Here is a 13,709-nt window from a genome sequence, read left to right on the forward strand (position 1 = left end):
TATACTTTTGTGACCATATTAATGATTACCTGAGGGTTGTAGTTTATTCGTTATTGTGAGACTTATGTATAATCTCCAATTACTATTACGAAATTAAAACAAAAATAAAAAACTACTCTAAGCACATATTTATTTAATCTGTATTAAGTTTCTTATCTATACAAAAACACAGATGGGTTTAATGGAGCCGCTTAGCAAAATGACACTGTAGTATGAGGGCTGTGCAAATGGAGATTTGACTTGCAAATAGTAGAGTTGCATATTGTTTACAAAGCAAATCTGTTTTATGATATATTATTGCCCATGAAGCAGTGAGACACATTCTCAAGCACCCAGACACCGTCTATATGCACACAATTGACCTGCTACTCTAAATATTTCTAATTAAGAGAAAAAGAACGGTGATGTACATCTACAGACAGTGAAGAGTTATGAACCTTGCATGAGTCCATCAAATTAAAATATTTCTTAAGTTACATGGAATCCAACACATAATATAATGTTAACTTCACTTCACATTTATTGTAATAGACAATTATTAAACTTCTATACAGAATTCAAAGACACAACTCTTAAAACTGAGATCACAAATATTAAAAAATATAAAAAGAACAAAATGTTATTTTATAAGCATATTGCCAGCTGTCGCTAACTATCTTCAAGCTTTACTGAGACGAAACTTCTGAGGCGGGGATCAAAGCTTCCTTGATATCAAAGGCATCGATGATTTCCTGCAAGACACGGACCATAGATAAAAGTTATTTAATGTAAAGAAAGACTGTTCCATGCTAAATAAATATGATCTGAACATAGCAAAGTGGTAAACAAAATAGTCTTAAATAGCTGTTAAAAGATACAAGCCTTGGGTAATCTTGAGCACAAGACTATTTCTATATTATCACCTCAATTAGAATCCAGAAAACATTTCTTTCCAACCCCAAACATCTAAAGTCTTAATGTGCTCACCCTCCAGCTTTCCTGGTTGATGGAGATGACACACTGATGTCGGACGACAGCTCCACCTGGCTCCATCTCGCCTTCCTCTACTGGAGCTATAATACACCCATAATTCATTTAATCTCCAAGTACATTCAAACAAACTCAATCAAACGGTGACCTGTGGATTTGATCTCACCTATACAAGGAAGCCCATCTGAATCCATGTACATTCTCACCAGACCATCCTGAGGGAAATATTTCATTAGTTATTGTGAGACTAATGTTTAAACTCCAAAGCCGTTTCTTCTTAACTTACCCTTATGAGAAAAGATGTGTGGAAGATGTTCTCCACAGTCCGGGAGAAGGAGTTGGGGTCAATGACGAACTCGTAATATGAAATGGGTTCCTCAGCTGTATCAGAAAAATCATTTTTAATGGGATTTAAAATAGTCTGTTTTGCTTAACTGTGATATGATATTTTATTTTTATTTTAACGTGCTTACAGTCATCAGCAAAGTAACTTTGCAGACATCCCAGAATTCTTTCAACCTCTTTCTCGGTTGCCTCCTGGTGAGATTCTTCCATTTTCTTCAGCTGTGTTGACAAGATATTTTCTTAATTTCTTAAAATCACACAGATTATCAAGAATATTGATTGACATTTGCATTTTAATGAGCACACCTGGGTGGGCATTATTCGTTTAGCCTCTTTGCTGGGGACTTTCCTTTGTCTTTCAACTCTCTGCCGTGGCGGAGGAGGCTCTGCCAAAAATGAGCCCAACCTTGAATTAAACAAAAATAGCAAAGGTTGTAAAGTATGCTGCACACTGTATTCATAATCTCTCCTTAATCAGGCTGTAAGTATTGTTTTTGTAAGCTATAAAACAGATAAATAGCCATTTTAATCAAACTGATTCAGAGGTTTAGAGTTAAGTAAAAGTAAGTATATCCAATAAATATCATGAAAAAATATATTCACTCATTACACTATAGTTCCTGAAAAGTTTCTTATGCTCATCAAGACAGTAAACCTGTGAATTATTTTTGTTACAATTTATAATAACGTTTTTTTTTTATTATTATTATTATTATTTATTCCTGTGATGGCAACACTGAATTTTCAACAGCCATTACTCCAGGCTTTAGTGCCACACATGACACTATCCTTCATTAAAAATCATGCTATTAAGATGATTTTGTGCTTAAGAAACATTCACTTTTATTAACGTGGAAAAAGTTGCTGCTTAATACTTTTGTGGAAATTGTTATACATTTTTTTTTCAGTATTTTTTGATAAATAGAAAGCTCAAAAGAACAGAATTTATTTGACAGAAACCATTCGAAACATTATACAAGTCTTTACTGTCACTTTTTATCAATTTAATGTGTCTTTGCTGAGAAAAAACATAATGAACATTTCTGAAGAATAACACAAATGTAACTTTGAACTGATTCACTTACATCAACAGTTTTAACTGATTCAAGATCCTTTACTAAAGAAGTGGGCCACCAATACATCAGTTCAATATTTCAGTACATGGGGCGAGAAGAGAACGACAAAACCAGCCCAAATAGACTTAATTAGGCTTAAAACTAAAAGTTTTGCAATTACCTGCAAAATAATTTCAGTTTCAATGTGAATTTCCAGTATATCCCCTTGTCTTAAACACTCAACCTAATTACCTAATCGCCTTCAGTTTCATTTACTACAGACATACTCACATGTAGTGGAATGAGGGGGCTGTTTTGAAGCAGTACTCAGATCTCTTTGCAAGCCTTTGCCAGGCTCCTTGTGGTAAATATCCCTCCAAGTTCCCATCCTGACCACTTTCATCCTCCAAACGATTCAGACCCATGAAGGACAACTAGAATGATCAATATGAGAAATCAATCAAGAAAAAATTTGAGCGCTTTCAAATATCAACATAATTTGGCAAAATTCACTTAGTGCATCTTTAAGCCTGGAATACACTAAATGATTTTTGCCCCCATTTTTCGACAGGTTTACAGTCTGGAGAAGACAATTTTACAACATGTTGTTTTCATTTGCCAAGAGTCTCCTAGCAACAATGCGAATGTTTCTGCGTGATTTTGTTGTGATCGACACAACTTGACGGTCTGGTAGTGTGTGATCCTCAGATGTGTAGTGTATGATAGCCAGTTTTCCTTCATCGCCATTTCAAAAGATGGTAATGATGCCTTGTGTTTAAAAAATCTGTTCATTTTTTTCAGTCATGTAGTGTATTCCAGGCTTTAGGCTTAAGATGATTTTAGAAAAATGCAGGTCTGGCCTATCTTTTTTTTTTTACAGTAACATACCAGATGTTCTGAAAATGCAGACGGGTCAAAAGCAGAGCCTTCAGCATGCAGCTGGCTGGCCTTTTCCTTCCCTAGATCAGTGGCTAGCACCAGGAGTTGAGCATCCAGTGCTGCTTCACGAGCCTGCCTCACTGAAAATAGACACAGGCCATAAAAAAACCAGCAGGAGATGATCATTAAGACATAATACAAAGAAAATGAAATGCGTGTGCGCAATGCTCTGCCAGGCTATGCATCCTACTAATTGACTGAACTGCATTAGTTCTGTAAGTAGGTACCAGAATATGTAGTGTAGAAAAATAATACCATTGGCAAATAGTTTGTTGGCCTCTTCTAAAACATCAGTGAGTTTATTGTTAGCAGGGTTCAGCATGTCCTCGCGATTTTCTGTATACAAAAAAGCATACACACAACAATATACTTACAATGCTTTATAACTGAAACAGCAAACTGTATCACTGAAGCCAACTTTAGCATTATTAATACTCACGCTGGACTTGATTGATCAGATCCCTGTACTTGCTCCTGATCTCTCTCCTGCGTGTTGGATCATCATCTTCCTCACTAATACCCGAGGGTCCCGCACCAATATCATCTTCATCACCCATATCCCCAGGTCTCTCTGGCCGGTTCCGTCCACCCAATCCATTTGATGTTCCTGCTGACTCTTCTTGATTACCTCTAGACTTTCTCCTCGAATCAGACATCTTCAATGTTTCTGCTTGATTTTCTATTCAGAGAGACACATATGTCTGAATAACAGAATTACAGAAACTTTAAATACCTACATCTATAAAGTCTGATTATGTTGTAACAAGCACTGCAATGAGAGGTGCACACTGGGAAGTGTTTTAAAAAGTTACGTAGGTGTCACCCAAGTATTTAAAGAAAATATAATATAACATAATATGCAGCACAATGTATTAAAGCATCGCATAGCAGTTTCCTGCTAATCACACGGTTGGTAAAAACACTATTTTACTGGTAACAAACAGATTTTACTGATACTTTTTTAAAAATAAAGTTTATTTTCAAAACAATACCATCCTGTGCGCAAGCAATCTATGCAAATATAACTGCTGAGACCTTGTATTTACACAAATATTTCCTGACAGTGATCATGTTAGCGATCCACTAAAGTTGAGCTACAAATGCGATGAGACATCGGAAAATAAAAACAGAGAATAATTAATAAACACTGATGTACAAAAACGAGCAAATTAAAATGTAAAATCAAAACTTACAAACTTCAAAAACTGCAGGGTTCACGTCTGTCATTTGCATCAACGATGAAATCTTCGCGGGAGAAGAAGGAAGTGTGTTTACTGGCCTGACGTCATTTCCGACGCATTCTATGACAAAACCTTTGACTGTAGTATCATGATTGTATTTTATATTATTTTATTTATTAGTTCTTCCCCTGGTTTATATTTTTTATACTATGTGTACAATATTGTTTAAGCATTAACAATAGCTATTTATGAACTACATCTTTTGTCCGATTTGTCACTCACATAATCTCACATCCTTATGGTAGTTGTAGTCCTTATTAAGCAATTTGTCAGCAATATACCTTAAAAAAACATACATAGTATGTGATCTAAATTGTTAAACAAACCTGAAAGTGTTGTTAACCAAGGATCTTAATTTACCAATACATCGAAAAACATTCTAAAACACAAAGAAAATTTCTAAATGAATCTATGGCGAAATAGCCTCCCTTGTTAGTCTACAAATTGACGTCATGACTGAGGAGTACAGATTATGTAGTTTTGTTTTTTCCAGAATAAAAGCTTATTTGCGAGTTTGTATTTTTCAAATAACTATAAATATATTTAGGTAATTGTCGTGCATTTAGCTGTAAATTTATGATTTTTTTTATTTATTTAAAGTTATATGTTGTGTCTGATATAATAGGTTTAGAGATCAGAGTAATGAATTAAATCCCTCCTTCCAACAGAGCAAAAAAAAAAGAGAAAGAAAAACACCTAAAAATACCGAATAGGGTGTGTTTCAAAAATCAGTAAACTGCTACCTAGACAAGATTTCTGGCTGTTACTGTGGCGAGCGTTGTTGCACGAACTGTGCGCTTCCGTGGGTATTTTGAAACACAGCCATCAGAATCCGGAAATTAACAAACTCGTGATGTCAGGAGGAGTGGGAGAGAAAGGAGAAATGTACGTGTATTTCCTAGGATTTCTGGACTGTAGAGATATGACATCGTCATATGATGGAGTTACAGCGTGAAAGGAGCACTGGACATGTTTCAGGGAGACTGTGGATGATCGCTGGTCCAAACTGAAAGTGTTTTCACGCGCATCGTGTGCTTCCTATTCCAGATCGACTTTTCAGCAAACATGACGCGACTCTCGTTAGAACAAGTGACTGATTTCGTTGATTTCACGAAAGGAAAGGATCTTAAAGAGTTTTTCAAACAGGGATACTCAAGCATCTCATCTCAAAACTTCCTGTCTGATGTTCGTCTGAGTCCAGATGGACGTCACATTCATGTCATTGTGCGTCAGCCCAAGAGTGGTCTTATGACACACGACAAATATCAGCGACCTCATCTCATGCAATGCCAGAAACACAATGATTTAGTGCTGTCTGGAAATGGGCCTGTAGTGGATGTTATTTATGTTCCTCAAAGCAAACCAGAAGATGGAGCCTCTGTGCTTGGAGTTATATTTGAGAATGGAAGAGTGGAATTCTGGAAATTCCTAGAGTGCAGATCAGGCTGGAATTTACTCCAGACTGCAGATCTGTGTAACAGCCCTCGTGCTAAAGTCAGTTCTGTGTGCATTTGCCAGAATTTCATTATATGGTGTGAGGAGCGACCACCATCTGAGAACTCCAATAGTGCATGCAGCAACTTCAGGTTCTGCATCTGCAAAAAGACTGTAGAAGTTAATGAGGGAGGTGTCAATTTAGGAAACATGAAAATTGCATTGCACAATAATCCTCGATACACAACTGTCAGTTCTGGGAATTTTGTCTATCTGCTCCCAGACATGAGGGAAAACTCTTCCATTGGAATTTCAAAAGTGTTTCTTGCATGGTCTCCTGAACATGACACCTTTAGCGTGCATAGTGCCTGTAGTTGCACACTTATGAAAAGCTCAAGCAAGGAGTCTGACTTCAAGAGACTTGTTACAGACTGCATTGGCCTTTTATCTACCATAAATCCTCCTGATATCTGTGGATTCTCTCCAACTGGATGTGGAGACCTCCTTCTTCTTCTTAGCACTGGTTGGGTATGCATCATGAAGAGGGATGGCAGTCTTAGCCACATATACAAACTTCCTGATAATTGCTTAAGTGCTAGTGGGACCCAAAATAGCCTGAAGATATATAACGAAATCCTGGCACTAACAATAGGCCGGACCCTCTTCTTAATCGACACCAAATGTGGTCTGGAATTAGAAAGAATAAGTCTGAAAACAGAAGGTCTTCTCTTCATAAACACCTTGGACAGTCACTCTCCACAAATGTTGTCAGAAACCGGGCTGTTTGTGGTCACGCAAAAACCGAAGCCTTCTCCAACACTTTCTGAAGACTCGAATGCACTTTTAGTTGAGACTGTCTTTGAGGAGGCATGCAAATACTATCAGCAAAGAAGTTTAAGTAGCACGCAGCTCACGGTGGAGAAGCTCAAAAAAGGTGGGATGTTTCAAGCGCCCATATCGCTAGCTGCCATCCTTAAGGATTACCTCAGCAACCAGAAGACCAAACCTGGCGAGAAACATTCCACAGGTCAAGAAAGACTCATGAGCTCACTCGAATCAGAGCTTAGGAGTCTCGTTTCGTTGGAGGACGTCAAAACGTCAATGGTGAATGCTTCAGAGAAAGATCTAGAGAACTATTGTGAAAGCTTGGTGCAGCAGGAGATCTGCCGGCTGCTTAGCGGTGAGATAGAGAGGGAGAATCTTCAGTATCTAAACAGCATCTTCAATCTCTTTCCCACTTACTCCTGGCATGCCATGCAAGCGGTTCTGCATCTGAGGTGCAACGGTGAGGGTTTGTTGTCGTCTAAAGCTCCTGCTGAGTTATGGAAAATCATCCTCAGCCCTGTGCAACCCACAGCAAACTTTGCTCACTGCAACGGTCAGCAGAAACACACTACGGTGCCTGTTTTTGAGCTCTTGTGCCAATCCATCTTCAAATTCCAGCCCAGCTGGCTCCCCAGGTTTCTTGAACTGGCACAACAACAATCCGGTGGGTCCTCTAAGTCTTCGTGGGGTTACAGCATGAAGGAGAGCTCTGAGAGCCTGCCGCTCTATAAACGGGCTTTGACTGTGCTCCCTTGCAAAAGGACCTACCAACACCTGGAAGTGGAGCTGCTTTTGTGCAGCGAGCGGCCTAAAGCTATAATGCAAGCGTTGCGGATTCTCATCAAGCAAAGCCAGTGGGAACGGGTTGCGCAAGTAGCCGAAAGGTTCTGTCGACAGAGCCCGCTTCTGAACAAAGAGATTTTCATTGCTCTGCTGTGCGAAGTGTCCCAGCATAGAGACTTGGACCCCTTTTTGGACCTGCTATGGACTCTTTGTCCAGAGGACATGACTGTGACAAGCATACTTAATATTGTATTGACAAACCTGCCTGATTCAACGCAGAACTCTGGTCCTTTCGAGGCTCACGGCAGCCAGGTCACCATCGGGCTTTTGAAACCACTGCTCAGAAAAGTTCTCCAAAGGGAGACCAAACCGAACCAAAGGTACGCAGATATCCTTCAGTCACCCACAGTTCCTCCACTCACTCCTCCACGTCAACCGAAGGGACTGTTCAGAGATGCTGAGCAGCAGGAAACCAAGCAGAGGACTTCCTCTGGATCTCAAGTGACATCTCAAGCCAAGCTGCTCTGACTTTCCCAGTCTCAAATCATGTCTGACCCTTCCCATAGACTGTTATTAAAATTGTCTTAGAGGTACAGGTAAACCCAAAATGAAATTCTATCATCATCTGCTCATGTTTATGTATCTCCAAACCTGCATGACTTTCTTCTTTGGAGGACTTAAAAATAGATTCTAATAAACAATTTAACAGATTTTATCTATACAATAAAAAACAATTTCATTGAAAACAATCTTTGAACCCCATTGACTTTCAAGGTATTGCCTGTATTTTGTGTTCTACAAAACAAAGTAAGCCATACAGGTTTGGAACAACATGAGGGTGAATAAATAATTACACATTTTCATTTTGGCATAACATGTTCTAAACATCATTACAGAGCTTCGGATCGAACAATATTCCATTTACTATTAAGATTGTAAAGTAATAACTTGCAATGCACAGATGTTCAACTACTGCTTAATTATTCCTAATATAGAATGTAATATATGTTGTTTTTATGTTAACTAGGTTTGCTGCATTTCATCTAATGTGTTTTTGGTGTCTTTTAAAATGTTTTCTATTTCTTAATTTTCAGTTGTCTTTTTTATAGCCACCTTATAAAGGCATGTTGTTATCAAGATCCTAATGCAAGGTCAGAGATGACTACACATTCTCCACATTTCATGCTCTCATTTATTGTATAAACTCTTAGAATAACAATGTCTTTTTTTTCTGTTGACACTACAGTTTTGTCAGCATATGCTGGCGTAATTTTTATTTTAAGAAAATCATGTGGAAAATGTTTGCTAAGGACTGTGTTAGTCATTAAAAGAAATGTACAGTAATATAAAATGTAATGTGCGTACTGATGCATTGGACATTTTAGATTTGGTCATTTCATGTTTTCATGCCTTATATATTTCTTGAATTGCTCTTGTGTTTATTGCTATCGCAGGGATTATAACACTGATAAAAGCAATTAAATATGACTTGTGTATTGCTGCCACTCCTTTTCAAGTCTCTTTCTGAGCTGAAGTGTCACAGTCGTCATTAATGATTTCTGGTTTTGTGGTCAGAGAGGGGAATTCTGATGTGTTTCCAAAGCAAAGCTTCATAAACTCACTAGGTCTGTACAGCTCCACCCTCTGCATTCCTACTGAGCTCAGCAGCAGCATTCACAGCACTGCTTTAAATTCAATTCAACTCAATTCTATTATAGAGTGACCAGCTTCAAACTCAATCACATTGGACAGGCTCGTGTTGCCCTGAATTGACTCATCATAGCTAATTGTATTTGGAGAACTGGAACACTTCTGTTTTCTCTGTGATGCAAGTGTTTACTAAGTATTGATTCGACTGAGTATTCTGCAAAATGTATTTGACATTTTATATTTTGATCTAAAGTTAATAACTAAGACACAAAAAAAAATTATACATTTAAAAACAATTGGTAAAAATGTCTGAAATATCTCTTGCATGCTACTGTTAGACAAATCTTTGCCGCATTCGGTCCGCTGAGGAAAAAAGTGAATTGTTTAACACTCATACTGGCCTGTTTGAGTAACTGCGGTTTCTAGAGACGTGGGACAAAACATTCAGTAAAAAGAAAAAAAAACATTTCCAGTTTGATTATTAAAGATGATTGCGGGTTTACACAAATGTAAATCTACATTTTTTTCTTGCTTGCAACACTACAAAAACAAAATGCCTATGATGCAAATAAAATGATTTTGTCAAAACCAAAATATTTTTTGTCAATGGTGCTGAAAATTAAATGGAGCTGAATTTTTTTTATATATATATATATATTAGGGCTGCCAAACGATTAATCACGTGCAAAAATGTTTTTGCGTAATATGTGTGTTCTGTGTATATCTATTTATATATTCGCACACACACAAAAAGTATATATTTTGAAAATATTTAAATGTTTATATTCATAAAATGTATACTATAAATAAATATATTAACAATAAAATAAAATTATTAAAAGAAAATCTGAAAAATATGCATCTGTATTTATATATACATAATAAATATAAACAGTATATATACATTTATTACACTGTAAAAAATAATTCAGTGGCTTAGTAAATTTCACAAAAATAAAGAGCTATATTTACTTAATAAAATCTTTTGAAATCATTTAAGTGATATTTTGAGTGGGTCAGGTTAAAAATAATAATTAAAAATCCAACAAATAATTTCTCTAAAATTTACATATATTATTTAAGTTTATGTCATGAAAATAAATAAGTATTTAACTAACTAATTATATTTTTAATATACCCTCAATATTTCTGGTGAATTCTAATAGAAATATTTGATAATTATTTACTTGTACTGATCTGTTTTAGAAACTAAAATTATTAAGTATTTCCTACCAATTTTCCTAAATAAAGTTCCAGCTTAATAAATGACGGTTTAAATAAATTGAGTAAATTTAAAAAAAAAATCTGCTTTCCTCAGCAGAGACGTCGACTAGCCATACTCCTCACAACTTCTGGTAAGTAACGTTAGTCAGCTAATCCTACTTACGTTTGTAACACTTTATTATAAAGTTAATAATTATTAAGCATTTCCTAACAATTTTCTTTGTATTTTACGTCATCTTCAACAAGTTTCGTAGCTTAATCGAAGTCACCTGAAGGACGACTTTCCTGAGTTTCCTCAGCAACGGCAAGACCCGCACTCCTCTCATATCGTGGTACGTTATGTAATTTAGCCAGCTAAAACTAAATATGTTTGTGATGTTTAATTCAGAAGTTAATTATTAAGGATTTCCTAACAATTGTGTTTGTATTTTGCGTCATCTTAAGAAGTTTAACAAGTTTCGCGGCTCAAGCAAGAGCTCCTGTCACTGAAGGACTGCTTTTCTCAGCAACGACGTGAACAGCATTACTCGAATTTCCTGTAAGTAACGTTAGTCATTTTATAACAATGTATATTTGCAATACTTTATTCAAAAGTTGATTAAACATTCACCGTGTGTACGTGTACATAACAGTGTAGTTTTCTAAGTTAGTTAGTGGGGCAGCGATATGTATGTTAGGGGGGTTTTTTTTGTTTTGTTTTTTTGGAGTGGATTAACTTTCGTACTATTTGGATCACCGTTTATTTCAACCGCCATTTGAAAGTCTAACGATAAGTGAGCGTACCGTGGTCCAGCAACTATAACTATACATGCCCAATGGAAAACGATTTTGTACAGGTTCCCCTTTGGGGTCAGTGGCTTGTCAAAAGGGAACACATCATTTATGAACTTTCAAATGACATTCTGTCTTGTAAAAAGCTGTCACGTTGTTGTAAAACATCATAATAACTACATGAACTCAAGTATGAGCTCCTAAATAACCACTACAAATACGCCATGCAAAAGTATTTAAAATGGCGTGGACATAACATAGACTGGTGCGTTTTAATCAGCTCCCACTATAACTTTGGGAGTCAGGCAGTTTAAGGCCTGCTCCGTTGTAAATTAAGCTTGCATTTATTTAAAAAAAAATGCAGAAAAAACAACCGTCTATCCCCCCCCCTACCCTCTATCGCTATTTGGCTGGTAATTTTTTTAGGGTTACTTGCCAGACTGATATAATATTTATATATTTACACACACACATACCTATACATATATACACACACACACACATATATATATATACACACACACACACACACATACCTATACATATATATATACACACACACACACACACACACACACACACACATATATATATATATATATATATATATATATATATATATATATATATATACACATACATATATACATTAAAGACGAATTTTCATTCCATTACTCCAGTCACCGCAGCTGTTTCACAACAAATCCAGACCTGGTGGGTATTGAAGGACAGCGGAGGCTGGGGGAGGGGTACATTGTTTTAATTTTAATTAAAGTAATATTTTTGTTCCCTGAAACCGATCAGTTTAATTTTGCATCCTTAAATAGTTTGATAGAAATTTCACAAATATATTATGTGTATTATAAATAAACAATTTGTTAGTCTAATACTAAATTGTTTTAGTGGAAAAAAAAGATAAAATATAACTGTACATTTTAGATAAAATTAACTGTTGTATTTTTTGTCTATTATTATATGTTTACATTTATGCATTTGGCAGACGCTTTTATCCAAAGCAACTACATTGCATTTCAAGGTACACATTTAAAATCTTATAATATTCAGAGATTTTATTAAGTTCATAAAGTTAAATATTATTGTAATATTTACTAAGCCACAGAATTATTTAGAGGGTTAAGGGTTGAGTGTGAGGGTTAATGCAATGCATATTTTTTTTCAAGTAGTGCAATTAAACAAGCTTTTTTGTTTCAAAACCATTAGTCATTTTACTTAAATATTAAACATGTTTATAAAGAAATTGGTTGAAATAATGCGGACCTCAATAAAAGCCTATAGCATTGATTTAAAGCATAGAAGCTCGCAGTTGGTCTCTTTTCATTTTTCTTTTAGGTTTATTGTTAAAAATAAATGTCCCTATGTAGAAAATTAACCTGTCCTCTTGTTAAGAAGAATGCTGTTAATTTTTGCAACTCCTCCCCCTAGTAAACTTTGTTTGAGATTTTACCTATCATATGGTCCAACAGAATGTTTGCTTCTTCAGGTGCTATTTGTTTTGTGTATTTGTCGCTTTCTTGTAACATTCAGGTTTGAATGTTAGCTCTAACCAGTTATCTTTAAAATTTGCCTGTAGGGTTCAGCTGATCTACCCGTCTTCGTAGACGCAGAGTTGGCAGAGGAGGTCATAAAAATCTACATCCTTCGGGACAATGATGGGGCAGTCAGCGATGTAGGAGTTGTGATTGAGGGCATCACTGTCCTCCGCAGTCTTGGGAATCTCAGCAGAGCCTGCTGCTATCTTTTGGGAGTCACGTATGCATTGGATTTGAGATATCCCAAGACCCACAAATACAGGTCCTTCTCAAAAAATTAGCTTATTGTGATAAAGTTCATTATTTTCCATAATGTAATGATAAAAATTAAACTTTCATATATTTTAGATTCATTGCACACCAACTGAAATATTTCAGGTCTTTTATTGTTTTAATACTGATGATTTTGGCATACAGCTCATGAAAACCCCAAATTCTCAAAAAATTAGCATATTTCATCCGACCAATAAAAGAAAAGTGTTTTTAATACAAAAAAAAGTAAACCTTTAAATAATTATGTTCAGTTATGCACTAAATCCTTCGGGAATCCGTTTGCAGAAATGACTGCTTCAGTGCGGCGTGGCATGGAGGCAATCAGCCTGTGGCACTGTTGAGGTGTTATGGAGGCCCAGGATGCTTCGATAGCGGCCTTAAGCTCATCCAGAGTGTTGGGTCTTGCGTCTCTCAACTTTCTCTTCACAATATCCCACAGATTCTCTATGGGGTTCAGGTCAGGAGAGTTGGCAGGCCAATTGAGCACAGTAATACCATGGTCAGTAAACCATTTACCAGTGGTTTTGGCACTGTGAGCAGGTGCCAGGTCGTGCTGAAAAACGAAATCTTCATCTCCATAAAGCTTTTCAGCAGACTGAAGCATGAAGTGCTCCAAAATCTCCTGATAGCTAGCTGCATTGACCCTGCCC

General features: G+C 36.4%; 2 protein-coding genes across 2 annotated transcripts; one reads left to right on the forward strand and one right to left on the reverse strand.

Moving 5' to 3' along the window:
* Positions 1–207: 207 nt before the first annotated feature.
* LOC113056931 (non-structural maintenance of chromosomes element 4 homolog A-like) lies at positions 208–4,601 on the reverse strand. Its single transcript, XM_026223882.1, has 11 exons — positions 4,502–4,601; positions 3,748–3,987; positions 3,564–3,644; positions 3,258–3,388; positions 2,661–2,803; positions 1,621–1,720; positions 1,443–1,533; positions 1,256–1,350; positions 1,136–1,184; positions 967–1,052; positions 208–731 (listed from the first exon to the last, which is right to left on the reverse strand). The coding sequence occupies exons 2-11, from the start codon at positions 3,962–3,964 to the stop codon at positions 666–668; spliced, it is 1,059 nt and encodes a 352-aa protein (XP_026079667.1). The 5' UTR covers positions 3,965–3,987; positions 4,502–4,601; the 3' UTR covers positions 208–665.
* A 760-nt stretch (positions 4,602–5,361) lies between these two features.
* LOC113056926 (Hermansky-Pudlak syndrome 6 protein homolog) lies at positions 5,362–9,096 on the forward strand. The gene has a single exon (XM_026223872.1). It carries the CDS (start codon positions 5,615–5,617, stop codon positions 8,117–8,119), a length of 2,505 nt encoding a protein of 834 aa, XP_026079657.1. The 5' UTR covers positions 5,362–5,614; the 3' UTR covers positions 8,120–9,096.
* Positions 9,097–13,709: the final 4,613 nt, after the last annotated feature.

The sequence above is a fragment of the Carassius auratus genome, chromosome 38 (assembly GCF_003368295.1).
Source record: "Carassius auratus strain Wakin chromosome 38, ASM336829v1, whole genome shotgun sequence".
Classification (NCBI taxonomy): Eukaryota; Metazoa; Chordata; class Actinopteri; order Cypriniformes; family Cyprinidae; genus Carassius; species Carassius auratus.